Source organism: Eutrigla gurnardus (assembly GCF_963514095.1).
Source record: "Eutrigla gurnardus genome assembly, chromosome: 8".
NCBI lineage: Eukaryota > Metazoa > Chordata > Actinopteri > Perciformes > Triglidae > Eutrigla > Eutrigla gurnardus.
The window spans coordinates 7,881,155-7,902,953 of NC_139922.1; the positions used below are offsets into that span (position 1 = coordinate 7,881,155).

At 43.1% G+C, this 21,799-nt stretch overlaps 1 protein-coding gene across 1 annotated transcript in view; it reads left to right on the forward strand.

Annotated features, from left to right (window-relative positions):
• Positions 1 to 21,799, forward strand: part of LOC311017703 (delta-type opioid receptor-like) — a 105,590-nt gene that overhangs the window by 68,071 nt on the left and 15,720 nt on the right. Inside the window, 3 exon segments of the mRNA XM_084016230.1 lie at positions 13,813 to 13,900; positions 14,598 to 14,780; positions 18,921 to 19,005. Coding sequence (XP_083872356.1) covers positions 13,813 to 13,900; positions 14,598 to 14,780; positions 18,921 to 19,005 — 356 coding nt within the window.

Sequence of the window (21,799 nt, forward strand, 5' to 3'; positions counted from 1 at the left end):
CCCTATTAAGTAGAATATGACACAGACACACACACACACACACACACACACACAATACACACGCACGCGCCTATTTCACAGCAAGTCAAGAATAGGTGCACACTAGGGCATTAATGACTTCAGTTTTTCTCAGGTCGACTTATCTGTCAATAAAGTCGAAGTCGAGTTGACAAGTCGTTTGATGACGTCATCACATTGACACAGCGGAGGAACACAGCTGTCCAACAATGAGCAACTTTTATTAGTTCTCTGTAACATTAACAAGTACAGTAAAGTGCACTTTCGAAAAACAAGAATCAACATGCATTCTCAAAGACATTTGAACAAAAGAAAACATGGTAACAATGTTAACAAAAGAGCGCATTTTCGATGCGCATATATATATATATATATATATATATATATATATGGCACAATTTTCGTAACCCTATTCGGAGTCGCCCTCATATTCCTCTTTCACAGCCTTGGCGCACTTGCGCTGCAGGTTTTCATGCAAAAAGATTAGAGTATCCACATGTGCTGGATGAAGGCTTGCGCGCTGTCGGGTGATGGTATTCACGGCCAGAGAGAACACCCTTTCGCTGGGGGTGCTGGTGGCTGGAATAGCCAAGTAGCGGTAAGCCAGTTTGGCTAAACGAGGAAAGTCGGCCTGGTTGCGGGCCCACCACTGCAGTGGATTCTCCATCGTTGGGAGTTGAGGGGTTGCGCAATACGCACGGAGTTCGGCAGCTGGAGTGGAGTGAGCCTCTTTGCGCCCGCTCTCAAAGTGGGGTCCAAAAAGCTGCTCAAAATCATTTTCCAGTCTCGATTTCTTCATCACCGGCTCAGCTTTATCTTCAGCAGCTTGGACATCATCATCATTTTCAACTGCATGGAAAATGAATAACGCTCAGTTTGACACAGCCAAATTACAGCCAAGTTGTTTCAAATATGATTTCAATATCAGCTCAAGCTGTAACCTAATGAAATAAGCTCTCATGACAAAATAACAATATTTTCATGGGACAAATTAATTAATAGTCTGGTCTGGCCTTGACCTAACGTTACCTGTAGCAGTAGCTTTAGCAGGCGTCTTGGGTCGGGGGCTGGGTGCTGGTTTCTCATCCTGAAGCAGCTGATGCAGGTGGTCGCGGGCATGATCTCTTTAGCGTTCTGGAAGGAACTGGAGATGTTTGAAGCGGGGGTCTAACAGACAGGCGACTACTGGGATTGACTCTGCGAGGCCATCAGACTCCAGTTTGAAGCGAGTGACCAGCTGTTCTCGCACAGTCTTCTTGAAGGAGCGGATTGCACCCATGTCTGATTCTTGGAAACAGAGGACGGTGTTGATCACGTTGCACATCACTGGATAGATGAAAGACAGTCCCACATGCAACTCGCCACACATCACTTCCGTAGCTTTTGCCAGGGGAGATAACACAGCAATCAGCTGTTCTATCAGCTCCCAGTGTGACGCGCGCATCTCAAGTGACTTTTTTACACTCGACTTTGTGACTGTTTCATCCGCCAGGACAGATTGTACAGGGATCCTCTGCTCATGCAGCCGCTCCAGCATAACGAAAGTGGAATTCCACCGGACCGCACTGTCATTTTGGAGTTTATTAGGGCCACGGGGCAATCGCACCGAGCACTGGCCCCCTACAGCTATGTAATAGCTGAGGGGACCACCGAAATTTTCCCATTGAAATGAATGGGACGAGTGAAAAAAAAAAAAGCAGAAATCGTAGCTTTTCAAACGCCTGCTGCTCAGGCATACTTTCACCTAGAAAGTCCATTTAAACTTTAAAACGTAGACACAAGTCTTGTGTCCTGGTGTGTCAATCCACGTTTCAATAGGTCATATAGTTTTTGATCAATCACTGTTCAATGACCATGATCGTTTTGGGAGAAATCATGAGATTATAATGGGTGTGTATTGCGCTGAACCTTCTGGGCTAGAGTGGATGACATCATCGCTTAGAGTGTGAGGGCTTCTCAGATTTTTTTCCTTTCCAAACTCCTCCCGGCCACAATCTTCACTCTACAGATGTGATATTTTCCAATTTTGTAGACAAACTTGTCCTGTCTCTCACAATGTGCTCAAAAACTGTGAGATTTACAGAATTTGAACTAGCAACCTCTAAGCGCGGCCAAGTCTGTTTTTCTCCTCATCCGCTCCAATGTTAATTGAGAAGCAGATTTTCAAAGAAACCTGAAATGAACAGCATTTCTAACTCGCCCTAGCATCCACATTTCTGACACTAGGAAAAAATAAAAGTCATCAGTGTCTTCAGCCGAGTCTTGTGGCGCTAACGGTGCGAAAATCTTGGCGATAGGAGTTTCGATGTGAGCATGGCAAGCTTTTGTTCGGAGCCTCCGCAAAGGGGGAATGGAGCGATAGAGAGAAGCAGAGAGAGGCTCCAAAGCAGTCATACACATGCAGCAAGCGCCGTTGCTATGGTGACAGCACTGTGGGGCTCTGATCTTCATAACTGACAGCAGGTGTGCTCTGATTGGTGGACAGGAAGGAGCAGTCCGTCAGAAATGTAGTCCATCGTCAACTCAGCCATACTTTCACCTAGAAACTACATATTGGGCCCTAGTTTCGTAGACCAGGCGCAGTCAGCTTTCAGCGCACCTGCGCCGCGCCGACGGGGTGTGTCCGCCTGGACTTTGCAAGTTTCGTGCACCGCGCAGGCTCGCGCAGGCACACCTCCCGTCTCGCCCACCGGCGCAAGTGGGAAAGAAGGAGGAGAAGAAGGCGTGAGTGGGAGACGAGGAGGAGACGAGGCGTGGACTGGGATTAATACAGCCGATTCAGATCTTCACCAATCAAATGAGCTCCTCTCCTCACCTTTAATGCATTAGGGGAGGTTCAGTGCAAGTTCCGTCACTTGACAACCCGATGACAGAAGCAGCGCCGGCGCTCCCACCACGCGCATCACGGGCTGTGCGCGCGTATCATAATAATAACAATGCCGATATTATAAAAAACAGGAGAGAGAGAGGGAGATGTTTTGGTCCAAGAGGCTGAGTTTCCGTTACGCGTGCCATCCGCCTTTGATCTGACGTCAGATGTGACGGGACAATCTATATAGATATAAATTCACGTGTTGATTCAATCAGTTGCATTAAATAGTGTTTGTTGTGATTATTTATTGCATTTAAATGTGCCTGGAACTGTGGAAACCTGCCTGTGAGGTCTCGGTGACGTGTACGCACTGCGCGCCGTCAACCAAACTTCCACTCCGCCAGCTGTGATTCGCATTGAATGAATGGACTTTATTTACGCCTTGCGCCGAAAGTAGACCAGGTTGGAGCTGGCAAGCTTTCAGCGCAGTCTCGGCAAGGCTTTTTGCCACGAAACTTCCGCTACGCCAAGCTGAATCTGTGACGCCTCCCCCTGCTGCGCCGCCACACCCATCTTGGCGCAGGCGATCCACCAAACTGCCAAACTGACGGTGCGCAAGGCTGCGCGGGTCGAAACTTGCATTGCGCCGGCTCCGCCACCCTGCGCCGCCCTGCGCTGCGCCACGAAACTAGGGCCCTTAAACTTTAAAATGGAGACTATCTGTCTCTGTCTCACTCAGAAGTGATAGCAGGTGCGCTCTGATTGGCAGAGTTGTAGTTTTTCAAACAATACACAGTACCTAGTAGTTCTCAGTACTTGAGTCTCAGTAGTACTCGGTAGTACTCGGTAGTACTTGGTAGTACTTGGTAGTACTTGGTAGTACTTGAGTGACAGCTGACCTCGATGACTTGTACTGGCAAACAGTTGAGTGCGAAGCACTCAACTGTTTGACAATACATAGTACCTAGTAGTTCTCAGTACTTGAGTCTCAGTAGTACTCGGTAGTAGTCGGTAGTACTCGGTAGTACTTGAGTGACAGCTGAGCTCGGTGACATAGTACCTAGTAGTATTCCAAAATGGAGCGATAGAGAGAGGCTTGAAGGCATTCATACACACGCGCTCAGGGCCGTTGCTACCGTGACGGCACTCTGTGGGTTTGATCTTGAGAAGTGACAGCAGGTGTTCTCTGATTGGTTGACAGGAATGTACTAAAAACTACATTTAGTAGTGGGAAATGTAGTTTTTTTAGTCAAACGTCTTCTGCTCGGGTAGACTTTCACCTAGAAACTCCATTTAAACTTTAAAATGGAGACACGAGTGGTGTGCTCTGATTGGTGGACAGGAATGTACTAAAAACTACATTTAGTAGTGGGAAATGTAGTTTTTTTTAGTCAAACGTCTTCTGCTCGGGCAGACTTTCACCTAGAAACTCCATTTAAACTTTAAAATGGAGACACGAGTGGTGGGCTCTGATTGGTGGACAGGAAGGAGCAGTCAGTGGGAAATGTAGTTTTTTTAGTAAAACGTCTTCAGCTCAGCCATACTTTCACCTAGAAACTCCATTTAAACTTTAAAATGGAGACACGAGTGGTGTGCTCTGATTGGTGGACAGGAATGTACTAAAAACTACATTTAGTAGTGGGAAATGTAGTTTTTTTAGTCAAACGTCTTCTGCTCGGGCAGACTTTAACCTAGAAACTCCATTTAAACTTTAAAATGGAGAGACGAGTGGTGTGCTCTGATTGGTGGACAGGAATGTACTAAAAACTACATTTAGTAGTGGGAAATGTAGTTATTTTTAGTCAAACGTCTTCAGCTCAGCCATACTTTCACCTAGAAACTCCATTTAAACTTTAAAATGGAGATACGAGTGGTGGGCTCTGATTGGTGGACAGGAAGGAGCAGTCGGTGGTAAATGTAGTTTTTTTAGACAAACGTCTTTTGCTCAGTCATACTTTCACCTAGAAACCCCATTTAAACTTTAAAATGGAGACACGAGTGGTGGGCTCTGATTGGTGGACAGGAAGGAGCAGTCGGTGGGAAATGTAGTTTTTTTAGTCAAACGTCTTCTGCTCAGTCATACTTTCACCTAGAAACTCCATTCAAACTTTAAAATGGAGACACGAGTGGTGTGCTCTGATTGGTGGACAGTTTTTGAAGTACATCACAATACTCAAAACGGACTACTCTGACAGCTCAGTCAGCAAGCAGTCTCTGTATTTGCCTCTAAAACAACTCCGTCTCGTTTGAAATCTCGAAGAATCTCATCGTAATGTATATACACTCCGGCAGTAGCCCCCGTGGCCCTTTCAAAATTTCCCGGCGGGGGGAATTTTCTAGTTGGGTTTAATGCGCAACTGAGACTGCTTTTCCTTCAGAGCGCAAGTTGCCACAGATGAGTGGCGAAAATGACCAACCACACTTCTTGCTGCATCGATGGCCTTGGTGATTTCTGGTAGGATTAAACCTTTCTTGATTGCCAGCTGTAGAGTGTGCCCAGTACATCCAATGTCTTTTGGGGACTGCTCGCACAGCTCCAACGCCAGGTTCATGGCTGCGGCGTTAACGTGCACCGTACAAAACACCTGTAGGCCCCACGCTTTAATGGTTGCAGATAAACGATCGGCAATGTTGACAGCCGTGTGTCGCTCTGTCATGGCAGAGGTAGTCAGCACTCTGGCTTTCAGGCTCCACTCGTTTGTGATGTAATGAGCAGTTACTGTAATGTACGGTTCCATGGTTGGAGATGTCCACAGGTCGGTTGTTAACGACACACTCCTGCCTTGCATCTCCTCCTTGATGCTCTCTCGCAGGGCGTCACACTGCCGGTTGATCATAGTCCAGAGTGTGGTGTGGCTCAGGACTGTGTAGTCTGGTTCAAAAAATTTTAAGATTTCTTTGAAGCCTTCACCTTGTACTACAGCCAAAGATCTCACATCTTTTACAATGAAATTTACCAGCAGATCTGTGATCTGCTGTTTTTTCTTTTCTGTCAGAGGATTTTTAGTAAAGCTGCTCATCTTCCTCTGGACCGGACGACTCCCTGTAGTGCTAGCATCACTCAAGTTAGCTAGCGGATGCCGATTCAGATGGCCGTGCATTACGCTAGTATTTTTATTGTACTTTAAGACCGACTTGCAGATTGTACGGGTCACCGTGCTCTTTGTCTGGTCTAGAGTGAAGTACCTCCATACGTGTGATGTGTGTCTGTCACCTACTGCCTTTTCTGTCATGTCTCTCTTTGTTGTATTCTGGTCTTGTGTTTAATTTACCCGCAACGCGCCAACGTTACCGCCCATTTTATGAAGTGACTATGATGATTGGTTAAATCAAGGAATATTTATCAGTGTAAGCCAATCAGAGGCAGGGATTGCAGATCCGTTAACAATCCCGTTTCCTTGGTTACCGTGCCCGCCGGAGATCTGGCAACACTGATTCTGTACACAAGCGCACAGAGAGAGAGACAAAAAAACACACGACTTGTCGATCCCTCTCAGGGGTCGTCGACTTTTCTGTTAATGCGCTAGTGCACACTCACACACGATTGTGCCAGCGTGTGACAGGTCATTGAAGCCAACACCGTGCATACCGGCAGTCTATGAATAATTTAAAGTGAATATTAATATTTGAAACGGAACAGCACGGTGGATGAAAGAGTCATACGATAGACTCCTTTCATCGTCCTTCCTCCTCCCTCTCTTAATGGAGAAAAGAGGCAGAGTGAGAAATGGAGGGGAAAAAAAGTCTGTCAGAGATGCACATGGAAGGAGATGACGTAATGAACAAGGAGAGTGTAATTGAGGAAAGTGAAGTAAAAAAAAATAGCCTCACTGATATTGGCCTCATGAAGTCAAATTGACAACATCATCTGCAAAGAACGAATCACTAAAGTTCTTTGTAGCCGTTATATAAAGATAACTATGGAAGAACTCAGGTCAGTTGGTGGATGCACCACCTTGATGGCCTTCCAGCTACTTCACTCATAAAGTCGTCTTTCGTAAACATCAACACACTGTGGAGACCTTGACTGAACCTTGAATACTAAACGCGAACCATCTATTCTAGAAAAAAGATGAATTCAGATAAAAAATCCCAACATTCATGGTAAATTGGAGTCTTTATCCATTATGCATGAGTTGATGACGTGAAGAGTCATGCGAAATGCAATAATGTTTTTTCGTACCTTATCAGAGGCAGTGTATACCAGATCCAATCTAAACGTTCTTATCTTTCACAATAAAAGCCAGAGACATGTACACTGCATTTACTGACCGAAGGCAAATTCAGTCAGAGCATTTTGCAGAAACTCAATGCAATAGCTTTCAATAGCTTAGAGCAGGTTGTAAAATGTCAAGCTAGTGCACCTGTAAAAAAGAGGGTAGAGGATTTTAAAAGAAGAGGACTGCAAGCTAGTAAACATGGAAACATGTTTGTTGACAAGGAAACTCCGCAGGGAGCCTTTGAATCCAGCGATGCTTTTGATTTGCAGATATTCAGAAGTCACAGGGATAATCAAGAGTCCACGTTATTTGCAACTCAAATGCATTCAAAGGATTGACAGTGTTGGAAATGATAATATTCAATGATGAATATTTTATGATCCTTCTTGCAGATGTGTTGTCATGTTATTCCTCCTCCTGCTCCCAATCAAACCATGCGCCACCAAATTCATCACACTTCATTATATGCTACAAATGGGTTTCCTGAAAGGTGCATGTGTGTTATCCATTAACTGCATTTATTAGTTACAAATTCATAGTTGCAATCAAATAAATGTGAAAAGTGAAAACGAATAAATAAAGAAAAAGACGCAGAGATTGGAGAAGTGAGGCTGTGAGGCAGCAACAGTGCTGCAAAAATACAGAAATAATTAAATGATTTGGTATAACTCATTTGACATGACATGAAATATTAATATAGTGATCTGAGCTTGCAGTGTTCATATGAGGACAAGTAGTGGAAAATGAAAAGAGAGCTGAGGAATTAGCTGGGAGCAGGGAGAAAACAGAGCTGAGGGTGAGTCAGACAGATTAGTGTGTCAGAGCTGCATTTGAGGAATGTAAGTAATATCCACCGAGGGGGGACATCGGGGCTGACTGCTGAGCTCACATGGGCGGATCGGCTTGAATCCAGAGGAAAGCTCTGATCTTATGTCAGATCCCTGGCATGAATTGGATAGTGCCTGAAGTGCATAATCAATACATTGATGAATCCATGTAAGTGTTGCATTAAATGTGATGCAAGTGATGTGTTGGCATGTCATTTCATTGTCACCTTGGGCTTTCATTGACATTGCAACACATTCCGTCTCTCAATTGTCCAATCCTAATTGAAGCTTGAAGCTTTGATAAATGATGCTCTAGGTTCCCAGGAAGTTAGGGTTAAGGCAACACATCTACAAGTGATTGACATAAATTTGACTGACTAAGGAATCATGTGACTATATCGTGCCTATTAACTTACATGATGATACTAAAGAGTTGTGTGAGGTTTCAGCTAGTCTTCTGCTTTCCACAAGCTTTAGACTGATGACAGGAGATTTGACAGGTTGTTTGAATGAATACAACCTTTATTACCCCGAGAGGAATTTGTTTTGCCCAAAGAACATAGAACAATAATATCTATCAAATATAAAGGCTTTTCAGAGGCAAATTATAACCGGTAACCATAACCCCTCACACTAACCCAAACAACAATCAGACCGGTGTCTGATACCACATGTCCCAAAAGTGTTTGTTTTGGAGCGAAATGTCATCCCAATTGACTGAAAAACGAATGATGTGCAGATACAAACACTATTTCCAGATGAAATACATTACTTTTGATGTTGTGTTCAGCGACACTGCAAAAAAACTTGCAAATTTGTGTCTATGTCCAGGAATCAGTACATTTCAAATCTGTGACTATGTCACAAACTTCTGTGAGAATATGTTGATGTACAACGCAGAGGAGAAAAAACCTCTGAGTTTGTTTGTCGGAACGCCACTGTCAATCAGATTGGTTATTTTTAATTATTGTTTAATTGCTTAGTTTCTTTGTCAATTGACTTGTATTTAAAAACACACTTTGATATCTTGTGCATAAGGCAGTTATTTTTTTTTGTTTTATATTTGGAAAATTATCTTGTACTTCTTAATCCATACATTTAAAGTAAACAGGATGTTCGTTTATCATCAAAAGAACAATGGTGGCGTAACTCCTGTAGACTGTAGAGCTGCCCTGTTCCACTATTTGCAGCTTAATTATGAAGAAATATGGAATAACATCATACATACACATCTCTCTCTCTCTCTCTCCCTCTCTCTCTGTCCGAGTTCATTTACACACTGCATGTTACAGTTTCATTGCCCTTTCTTCTCCCTCTTAATTTTTTCTTTGTCTCTTCTGCAGCTGCCTCTGCTACCAGGAGCCTTTTCACCCATAATTATAATGCAATTATACTCAGTGAATGACAAAGAGGGAGAAAGGAAGGGGGAAGAGAAATTATGATAGTGTCTTGAACAGAGCTGCATATCAGGAGATGTCTAACGATAGAGAGCGAAATAGAAATTGTTTTTGACTGGGGAGACAGCAGGCCAAGACAAGACAAGAGACCCAGAGAGACAAGATGTTCTGGAGGAGAGACACAGACAGATAGCGAGGGTTTGGCCGGCTTGATTTGGTCCCTGAGCTAAGGAGGGAGGGAAGCAGAGCAGCTCTGAAATATTCTCTGTGAACTCTCTCCTGATAGCAAAAGAGGGCGGGTGAAATGTAAGAGAGAGAAAGAAGGCAGTGAGAGAAGAGGGGGATAAGAAGCAATGAGGCAGGCTATAAACAGGATAAAGGAGAGACTAAAGAAAGCTGTGGAGGGAGGTAAGGGTGTGTAAAGGGGTTGCAAGATGGACAGAGAGATGGATAGGAGCTAGAATGTATTCAGAGAGTGAGAGTTGGAGAATTGCAGCAGGTGGGAAGGTGGATGGAGAGTGAAGGAGAAAAGAAGGGATGGAGAGCGATGGAAGACAGGATGGGAGGATGCAGAGAAGGAGGAAGAAAGGAGGCTGGATGAGGAATAGAAAAAGGGGGGAAACAAGCAGAAGAGCTGAGAAAGAGATGACGAGACATAGTAGAATCACTAATCCAATATGTTACTTTTAGGTGATCCCAGGAAGGTTAATCCACGTGTGTCATTTCACACAAATAGATAGCAGCCGCACAAATCTGCAGGAAGGTGCCAGATTTTGAATGAATGCAGCCGAAAGCATGTTTCATCCTGCTGGGGGATGCCTGCTCACTCTGTGTGTGTATTAGGCCTTTAAGGTGAGGCATGAAAAAGCAGCGTTGTGTTAACTGGGAATCAGAACGGACGTGGCTCTTTGCTGATAACCAGAAGACTCCAGAACACAGCAAAAATAAAATACTGGTAGAGGACTCTCTAGATAGAAACACCGCCACAAACTTCTGGGTCATAAGTGACGAGTGAGGGATTATTCTTGCGTCGGTTTATGCTTTGTTTTTTAGGAAATTGTTGAATTTTAGGCATACAGTATCATACAAGCAGTGGCGGCTCCAGAGATTTTCTGTTGCAGGTGCTATGGGGATGCTCAACACTTAAGAGAAGGTGCTTTGAATTCCAGGGCATTTCATTATGGCAGTTGCATCGGACCACCATTGGTATATATAGCTACACACGCGTACACGCCCGCATTAACTATACTCGTTCCGCGACTATAAGCATATATGTAACAACACAAGGGCTATAGATACAACATACATGACATCAAGGACGAAATTTCTTTCTTTCTTTCAGTTCACTGTTTTCTAGTAATTCTTCTAGTTTCCTATTGCTGATATTACAATCCTTCTAGCTGACGTGAACCAGGCAGTTTACAGTAGCGGACTCCTGTAGGACTCCTGACCGCAGACTAGCGGACTGGTGTGCAAGCAAGAAGGAGTGACAGCAGGGACGGCCAATCACACAAGAAACGGCAGAGCCAATCGAGGAGCTTGTGGGCGGTCTAAACTAAGGGAAACGGGCTTCAGCTTGAGCGGCCGTTTTCCGCTTGGTCCTAGCGCTTGACGCGTCTCTGTTTACTATAGCTTAACATTGTTTTTGGACCGTAAAAAGTGCACTGGACCAAAACGGCCTTTTGAAAAAGTGCAGGGGACATGTCCCCTGTGTCCCCCCCCCAAATTACGTCCGTGCATGACATTAAAATATAAATATAAAACAATTACAGACATTTCTTGGGGGTGCTGGGCGGGTGCTATGGCTATTATAGGGGGAGCTACATCACCACCTAGCTCCCCCCTGGCGCCGCCACTGCATACAAGTGTTGAAGAGTTCCAAATTCAGCTTCCCGAAATGTGCAGATGAGATCCAGACAAAGGCAGAAAGGATGAGAGGAATCGGAAAGAGCTGAAGGCGTGGAGATGGATAACAAGTGAAGAGGAGGAAAGATACAGAGAACTCAAAAGTTAGAGGAAGGTAATGAACGAGATGAAAGGATGAAAGAGTGAAAGACACAGATGTAGAGATGCAAGGGAATAGATGAGTGAAAAGGCTGTTGAGTAGTGGTGAACGTCATCTGGAATTGGAAATGGCGGGGGGCATGGAGGGAAAAGGGGGGCAGAGGAGGAGATGGAGAGAAAGGATGAAAGGGATGTTTTGAGGAGAAAAGGTAAAGTGCAAAAGAGCCTGAGGACAAACTGAATAAAGGGGGGAGGGAGGGGGAGAAGGGGGAAAAGCGGAAACATTTGACTGCAATGCGTTTTTGTTAAGTTTTTGTTAAGAATCTGCAGTTACAGCAGCTGACACACTCATAAAATTAGTAACTTGTTTATTATCTATTTTGGTAGGATTTTATTTTAAGATTATTTAAGATTCACATAAAGGGCCCTAGTTTCGTAGACCAGGCGCAGTCAGCTTTCAGCGCACCTGCGCCGCGCCGACGGGGTGTGTCCGCCTGGACTTTGCAAGTTTTGTGCACCGCGCAGGCTCGCGCAGGCACACCTCCCGTCTCGCCCACCGGCGCAAGTGGGAAAGAGGGAGGAGAAGAAGGCGTGAGTGGGAGACGAGGAGGAGACGAGGCGTGGACTGGGATTAACACAGCCGATTCAGATCTTCACCAATCAAATGAGCTCCTCTCCTCTCCTTTAATGCATTAGGGGAGGTTCAGTGCAAGTTCCGTCACTTGACAACCCGATGACAGAAGCAGCGCCGCCGCTCCCACCACGCGCATCACGCGCTGTGCGCGCGTATCATAATAATAACAATGCCGATATTATAAAAAACAGGAGAGAGAGAGGGAGATGTTTTGGATCCGAGAGGCTGAGTTTCCGTTACGCGTGCCATCCGCCTTTGATCTGACGTCAGATGTGACGGGACAATCTATATAGATATAAATTCACGTGTTGATTCAATTAGTTGCATTAAATAGTGTTTGTTGTGATTATGTATTGCATTTAAATGGGCCTGGAACTGTGGAAACCTGCCTGTGAGGTCTCGGTGACGTGTGCGCACTGCGCGCCGTCAGCCAAACTTCCGATCCGCCAGCTGTGATTCGCATTGAATCAATGGACTTTATTTACGCCCTGCGCCTTGCGCCGAAAGTAGACCAGGTCGGAGCTGGCGAGCTTTCAGCGCAGTCTCGGCGAGGCTTTTTGCCACGAAACTTCCGCTACGCCAAGCTGAATCTGTGACGCCTCCCCCTGCTGCGCCGCCACACCCATCTTGGCGCAGGCGATCTACCAAACTGCCAAACTGACGGTGCGCAAGGCTGCGCGGGTCGAAACTTGCACTGCGCCGGCTGCGCCACCCTGCGCCGCCCTGCGCCGGTCTACGAAACTAGGGCCCAAAATGTTATAAGGGCATTCATCGGCTGCAGAGACTGAATCCTGATATGTTACTGTTATGACCTCAGGAAACTGTTGAAATCAGTCAAAAAGAGACTGAAGGCATAAAAGTAAACACTGTTATTTATCTGTTCTTGCTGTGTGTATGATCCGAAAAAATCCACTGGTCAAACTTAAATAAAAAATGAAAAAATTCAAGATTAAATCATTTTTATTTAAAAGATTAAATAAAAATGAGGGGATGCCTCAGGGCAAAGTCGACGCTGGAACGTCAGGAGTACTTCCGTGCAGTCAACAGATAACTGAGAGCTAAACCTGACAGAAACAAACCATAGAGTCACATTGGGCTGCTGCTGCAGTCACACCTGACCACCTGACCTCGGGGGAAAGGACACATTAAAAAAAAAAAAAAAGCCCTGGATAAGGCAAGCATAACTTCCCTGTAAAGCATCCTTGTGAGGGAGCATTTGTTCCGCTAGCACGAGGCTCTGACAAGCCTGGACCCTCCCTGCTCGCTCGCTGGTCCAGTTTACTACTGAGCCTTTGTAGGTGGGCATGGATTCGACCATTTCAACACAGTGAATGTGCGCTGTGTGTATAATATTATTATAAATATTATCATTATTATTATACTTTTCACCAAAAACATGAGCACTTGTAGCATGTTCATGCACACCACTGTTCCTTGTCCCCAGAGGATGAGCCTGTTTGATTTCAACTTCTATGGAAAAGTGCGTGCGTGTGTGTGTGTGACAGAGAGAGAGAGAGAGAGAGAGAGAGAGATTAAGCTCAGTGAGACTGATTCCTCGAACTCCAGACTAGCTGGAAATCAAAGGCTGCACTCATTACTTAAAGTAGAAAATGTAGATGAACGTGCGTCCTCACTTCCTTCTTCGATAAAAGTGTTTTCTAACCCACCAATTTTACAACAGCACCTCGCAGTGAGTCTGTGCATTCTAAAAACCTGCAGCCTCACAGTCTGTCTGTTTGTCATGCAGACTGCAGACGGGACTCGGCAGCAGACACTTGATTAAGGTGTTAAATGTCTGTTCAGCGTGCCTGTGTGTGTGTGTTCGTGACCTACAGTAAAATGAGCAGTCTGTCTCCAGCTCACTCATTTGGCTAAACTTGTGTGTTTCCTGTCTCCTCAGATACAGCAAGATGAAAACAGCCACCAACATCTACATCTTGAATCTGGCTCTGGCTGACTCTTTGTTCCTGGCTACTTTACCTTTCCAGGTATGACTTACTACTACAAATGTATTTCAAAGTATCGTCCTGGACTAAGTCTAGTCGAGTCTGTTTTCATAATCCTAAAATTACATTAAAGGCTAATGTTTGTATTTTTCAACCTGTATCCCATTTACCAGGTTTTGAGCTGAATGGGTTGCAATGCAAACGCTTGGGGCAATTCCTCCCTGTCAATGCACGTCCACTAAATATGCTCGTTTGTTTGCCAATGACAAGCTCAGATTGTTAAAAATGTCTGACAACATTATGGAAAGGAGCCTTCAGGGGAATAAAACATTTTTCTTTACTTTTCGCTTGACCCGGTCTGTTTGTTGTTGTATGTCTTCCTCAAGGGGAAGTCTTGTTCTGAAGTCTCACAAGAGGGTTTCGCCTCTTCAGAGCAGCAATGTGCTTACGATGCAGTGACCACTTGAATACTAAATCTGGTGTTGTTTTCACCTTGTGAAAACCTTGTATCTGCTACTGTAGCAGGAACTACCACAGAAATGGTCTTTGGCAATTTTCCTGTTATATATATATATACAGTATAAACATATATATATATATATATATATATATAGGCATGTTAATAATAAATTATTGTAAATCATTTCTTTCACTGTACAACTCTGTTTACTGGGTTCTTTCTGCCTCCGGCTGCATTTTTAAGTTAATTCTTTGATTTCATTGGCTGTGATGTTTCCAGGGAACCGACGTCTTCCTGGGCTTCTGGCCATTCGGAAATGCTCTGTGCAAGGCTGTGGTGTCTATCGACTACTACAATATGTTCACCAGCACCTTCACCCTGACCGTGATGAGTATGGACAGGTACGTGGCCGTCTGCCACCCTGTCAAAGCGCTGGACATGAGGACTCCTCATAAGGCCAAGGTAAAAGGGATTTCATTTCAGATTGAGATATTCACCATTTCAAAGCCTTAACACCTTCTGTATTGTCCCTGTGATGATCGTTGACATCACATAAGCTGTCAACAGGCACTTCAGCTCACAAAGTATTTAACCCTCTGAGACCCACATAGAGCAATTTCCGGAGAAATGTCCGTCTTTTCATACCATACCATACGTATCCGTCTTTTCGGTATTGTGTATTGTCCTATAGAATTGTAATTTTTTACAGTGTCATTAAGTTAAACACATCCCCAGAATCAGCACAACCTCAGCTAACTGTGTGTATCACTCAATAAATACTTATATACACTATAATAGGGGATTCCAGCCCATAAATGAAAAATATATAAAAAACGCACCTTAAATTTTTACACATTTTATTAAAAAAATGACTGCAAACCATTATAACGAAAGAAAAGCTCAATGAAGAAAGTTTCACACACTTGTTTGGATTGTGAAAGTTATTTGAAGCTTCTAGCTCCTTCTGTCTATGAAATATGGACATTCCTTTGGGTAGTGTCCATGCTCGTTTTTTTTGCTGAATTGTCCTTTCCTCTCCCTGCTCTAAATATGTATGTATATAGTGTAGTTTTTATGTGCCATTTATGTTTTTAACTTTCTCTTTCACTACAGTAACTCTTTGACCGTCAAACACAACAACTCATGGCGAGACGTAAATTAGGCTTTACGCATTTGTTTTGTTTGTCGGAAATAAATGGCTCACATGGGCAAACAGAGTACCGTTGTTTAGCCCTGTTTCTCTAGTTTAAGAGGAAAAAATGCATGTTTCCAGCTTCTTTTTTGTAGCCTATACGCATATGTGCTGCACGTATGTGCTGTTGTCATGGTTGGAAACTAAGAGCAGAAAGAGATACAGTTCCTGCTCCGTTTTTTTATGTTTTATGTGTGAGGTTACATATGACAAGGCCATTTATTTGTATATAACAACTTTCAACAACAAGGTATTTGAAAGTGCTTGATATAATACATGAAAAGCAAAAGAAAACATATAAACATAATTATTAAAATAAAAACAAGCAAATAAAATATAATAAATACTAAAAACAAGAATACCCAGATTACTGTATTTACTGCATATTAAACAACTATGCAGTAATTGTGGTGAATTGATTATAAATCTGAGCCACACATTTGTGGTGTATTGATGTATCTATACATTGGCATGCACTGTACTCTGCATGGACACCTCTTTATACGAGGATAAAAGAGAGTACACTATTTCAACAATTTATTCAACTGACTTTGACAAGTAAACTTGCTGATGAAGATATGATGAAATGAAACACTAAAACAAAACAACAGATGATTTCTGGATTCTGACAGTTTTTTTTTTGTGTCCTCATCACGGTGATGCTTTCAGATTGATGTTTAGAAATGTATAAGAAAAGAGAAATAAATGTATTTTACACATCAAAGTTTGAACAGGTGCTGGAGATTACTAGTGCATATGTGGAAAAAGCTGTATTAAAAAAAACCCATGTGGCTTCAGTGTAGGGTTGTGGCGATATCCGGTTTCACCGGTTCGGTTCGGTGGTTGAACTGGATTTGTCGTTATGACACGTTCTGGAAAATTAAAAACATCAGCGAGGGGGGGGATGCCACGCAGTACCTTGTGTTTGTTTACATAGACGTTTTGAAGATGTGTTACTAGGTGATTCACCAGCAGAGCATTTAACGAGCTGAGAACATAGATACGAAGAAGATAAAAAGCTGTGCTGTTATATCATCAACACGTACATGATGCACAGCAACTTCGCTTGCGGTAGAAGAGTCGTGTAAATATGCAAGACGAGCAAAAGTTCACTATTCATAGTTGTTTTGAAGCCTCGGGCTAATCAAAATTCCGACACTCATTGAATACGTCACACGGCCTATGGCGCTTTATCCGTCTCTCTTGTTCCGCGAAGCCGTGATGTTTAGTAAAAGGAGACACCACCACGGCGTTACGCCGCAAAGCAAAGTTATTTATAAACGGTACAACGCATATTTTTGACTCTCCTTTACGTGATTACGGCGCAATCTTCTGTGTAAAAAAACGAATGTATCACTCAGGAGGGGCTGCTGTGGCAAGTGCAACGCTAGTGGGAAAGGTCGATATAAGCGGTTCGGTCTGGTCTTTGGCTTAGTGCCAGACCGGTTTGAACATTTTTAAACTGGCCCAAGCCTACTTCAGAGGTGAGCTGCATGAAATCTTATAAATTGACTGAAGAGATATCAGTTGGTCTTGGATCGCTCAAATGATCAGCAATTCATCTGCTTCAGGAAATAACTCTTGATTTTGCAATTAGAGCATTTTAGAACTTTAAATACATAGGGCCCTAGTTTCGTAGACCAGGCGCAGTCAGCACTCAGCGCACCTGCGCCACGCCGACGGGGTGTGTCCGCCTGGACTTTGCAAGTTTCGTGCACCGCACAGGCTCGCCCAGGCACACCTCCTGTCTCGCCCACCCGTGCATGTGGGAAAGAGGGAGGAGAAGAAGGCGTGAGTGGGAGACGAGGAGGAGACGAGGCGTGGACTGGGATTAATACAGCTGATTCAGATCTTCACCAATCAAATGAGCTCCTCTCCTCACCTTTAATGCGTTAGGGGAGGTTCAGCGCAAGTTCCGTCACTTGACAACCCGATGACAGAAGCAGCGCCGGCGCTCCCACCACGTGCATCACACGCTGTGCGTGCGTATCATAATGATAACAATGCCGATATTATAAAAACCAGGAGAGAGAGAGAGGGAGATGTTTTGGTCCGAGAGGCTGAGTTTCCGTTACGCGTGCCATCCGCCTTTGATCTGACGTCAGATGTGACGGGACAATCTATATAGATATAAATTGATTCAATTAGTTGTATTAAATAGTGTTTGTTGTGATTATTTATTGCATTTAAATGTGCCTGGAACTGTGGAAACCTGCCTGTGAGGTCTCGGTGACGTGTGCGCACTGCGCGCCGGTCAGCCAAACTTCCACTCCGCCAGCTGTAATTCGCCTTGAATGAATGGACTTTATTTGCGCCTTGCGCCGAGAGTAGACCAGGTTGGAGCTGGCGGGCTTTCGGCGAAGTCTCGGCGAGGCTTTTTGCCACGAAACTTCCGCTACGCCAAGCTGAATCTGTGCTTCCCACTGCTGCGCCGCCACACCCATCTTGGCGCAGGCGATCCACCAAACTACCAAACTGACCGTGCCCAAGGCTGCGCGGGTCGAAACTTGCATTACGCCGGCTCCGCCACCCTGCGCAGCCCTGCGCTGCGCCACGAAACTAGGGCCCATAGTGTTTAAAAACAGGCAATTTATGTGTTTCATTTTGGGAAGTTTAAAAATTATATTTTTTCTTTACCAATGTAAGTCAATGGCAAAATTCATTTGGGGCCCAATGGCATCACTTGACAGACCCAGAAGTTGTAATTCTACAGTTTGGCCTCTTCAGAATTTGGTTTCAAAACCTGGGGCTTTTTCTGCATGCTTTGTGAGGACTACAAGTGGGAAAATTATGAAATCTGGGGGTGTAGATTTCGACAGAAGTGAACTTACGCTGTAGCCTGCTCCTCATATTTACTTAAAGCTAACAGCTTGAAATTACTTCCAGCAGCCAGTGTGTATTGTAGGTAATATAGGCACCATGTTGTTCCTGTCCAGCGTGACTCTGACAATGCTATAGGTGCTAAATTGGACTCCAACCTTTCTGGTGGCACATTTTGAGCAATCAAAGTCTGTTAAAACTAATATGAAAAAAATAATAAATCTATTTAGGTTATCAGGTAGAGCTTCCTGATATTGTTTATGATTGCTGTCTCTCCTTGCTTACTTAGCGGAGAAATTGCTAGTTATAACTGATGTTTTCTTACTAGTTTTGTGTTGCAGTTTTAAGTATTAATTTCAAGTGAACAAAATTATTTTTATGAGCAAAGAAATTACTTTTTTACGTTGTGAATTGAAATGTCCATCATTACTTACTGCACTCATAGAGAACCTTGATCTTCTCACAAAATGTTCATGTCAGAAGTAATTTTGGACATAAGGGATATCAAATGATACATCTTACTTTGTAACAATTTATACAAATTATGGGAGAATTATAAAAGGGAATTCATCATGTTATTGTGTCTTCAGGTGGTTAATATCTGCGTGTGGGTGTTGGCTTCAGCCTTCGGCGTTCCGGCCATGGTCCTGGGAAACGTTGAGGAGGAGCATGACAGTAAGTAACACACGCACAAGCACAGGAAACAAACAGCCTTATATATGTGCCTTACATGCATTTCAATGTGATTGTGTGAATTATAATGTCTAATTAATATGCAAAGCCATGCACAGCTGTGTAACATTGCACAACAACACCACTTCTACAACCATATTCAAGCTGAATATGAATAGATTGCTTTGGGAGTTGTGATGCGTGTGAACCCATTTACAAATTTTGTTGCTGTCCCAGTTTTTATAGCTTTTATTGCACAGCATCTGACTAATAAACCCGACACACGTTGTCATGGGATGCCTCTTTTCCTCTCCGTTTCTTATCAAACAAGTGACACATGATCCTCCACATGGTGCTTCATGTTATGAACTTTCACACATTTGGTGCACGTTAATGACTACGGAAAAAGAAAGATTTCCTTTCCTTGATCTCTTTTCTATCATTTACATCATAAAAATATCCATGATTGAGATTAACCGAATGAGAAAATACAACTGGATTAAATCTAAAGAAAATCATAATTATACTTAGTTCCACAACATGTACAGAGGAGGGATTCAAATCAAATCCTTCGTTTTTGATTGGACGGTTAAAGAGTGGACGGACATTCAATGTTTACTCACACCTAACTCAGCACATCATATACAGGATGACAAGATGATTGGATAAAAATATGAAGAAATATATTTTTTCTTGGCACATTTTTTTAATAGGAGAACAATATGACCAGGAAGGTGATCTAAAAAAAGAAGGCATTTTTAATTCCATTCCTGCTGGCGATATGAGGCTGATTTAAGACATATATATGACGCGAAGATGCTGCCTTTTTTTTGTTCGGAAGACTGGTGTGTAATTACAGTTTCTCTTTTCATGTCAGTCTCTTTGATACCTTACAGCACCTGATGGATAAGAGCAGCTTCATTCTCAGTTTGAAAAGACTAATTTCATTCCTATTCTTATAGCTGCTTATCAGTTTCTGCTGAGTGGACTCAGCTGGCTCCGTCTCTACACATACTAAGTGTGTGTGTGTGTGTGTGTGTGTGTGTGTGTTTCAAAGCATTGCATTTGCCTTATAGGGTTGCGTGAGAGTGATGACGGGCATATGAGTGCGTGTGTGATCTGATGGTGCTGGCAGCCTCCGAAACCATGACACACTTTCTGTCAGAGTTTACAGCTCCCAGATGGCTGCTCTTCTCCTAAAAAGGCCAAACAATTTGGATTATTCTGTTCAGTTTCTGCAGTAACAGAAAAGCCCAACGCATTTCAAATGACCTCAAAGGGGCAATATGAGGTTTACATAATATACAACTATGCTGCTAATAGGTAAACAGGGTGATTTAAGGACCATATCAGTCTAATTCTGACTTCTCTCCATTAGCAGAGATGTCCCCTGTCTTAAACACTTTTTGGGTGCATTAGTGTCTGCAGTGTTTACTTTAGTAGAGCTCAGCCACTGATGCCATGCAACGTTGCTGGGTTTAGATAATTCAACCTTGTGAAAATCACTACTTTGTTTATTTGATCTTAAATTGCTGCATTACTCTAATAAAAATTAACATTTGCACATTGATATCAAATCACGTCTTTGTCCGAAGTTAGATGAAGCTTCTGGGTGCACAGTTTACATAAGTGGCCCGGGTGGAGCTAGCCAGTAATATCAATAATTAGCACGCTCAGCACAAGGAACACATGTTGCCTTGGCTGCATCCCATTGGCCAAAAGTTATCTGGCTGGTTCAGATTGAACTTCCTAACCACAAATCAGTGAGATAAACAAGCTTGTATGAGATACTCTCAATGTTAGTTTACCATCCGCAATTAAATGTAGAGAAGAAGATACTGGTGCAAAGGAACAACTTCACAGCATGTCCCAGTATGAATATCAGGAAGACACACTGGGAGAAGTTGAAAAACATTCATTTATGGCGACGAGTTGTATCAGTCATGCCCAACTTTCAGCCAATCGTTGACATCCTTTATACTTTGGTTCCCCCCTCTGAGCTGTCAGTCACAATAGGAGGAGGATTTTAATGGCGAGATACGATTTAACTAACTGTTTCAAGTACATTCTGAAACATTTCTTGTATATGGACAACACGATCTCCCAATATCACAAAAACAAATACATTTTGGTAAACATGGTAAATGCTTATGTCAATTAGGTGGCTGAAGTTGTCAATGACAATGACATCTAGTAACACTGGTATGAGAGCCTACTAGTAGCTCTTCAGCAGCTGCTCATATGTCTGGCTTATGAAACAACATGTAAGAATGATAGTTTAAGTCACTTCTGCATTATTATTATTATTATTATTATTATTATTATTATTATTATTATTATTATTATTGGCTTCACATTTTCAGCCTACCTGCTGTGCAGAACAAGGCCAGACTTCCAACATGCTCCAAGAGAGGACATATTTTGGTTACTTGAATTATCACTGTCTGCTTGTCAATTTTAGAATCGATTTTGTGACTGGGACTAATGGTTTGTGTGCTCAGCCTCTGGCTGGCTATGAATTGATTTCCCCTCTGAGCCTGATTGAGGTCTGCAAACCTGCTTTTTTAACTCCATCCTTCAAAATCCATTTAATCTTAAGATTTTCCCCTTATACACATCCATACTCTGCATAATGTTAATCCGTTTCTTGAGAAATAATTCAATACAATTTCATTTAAAAAACCGGATATAAGAAATTGCAAATTTTCCTCAGAGGGTTTAATAATCTGTAAACGTGTTACTGCACGTAAAAAAAAATAACTGACAAATTGGAAGATGGGCTCGAAGAAGAGATATA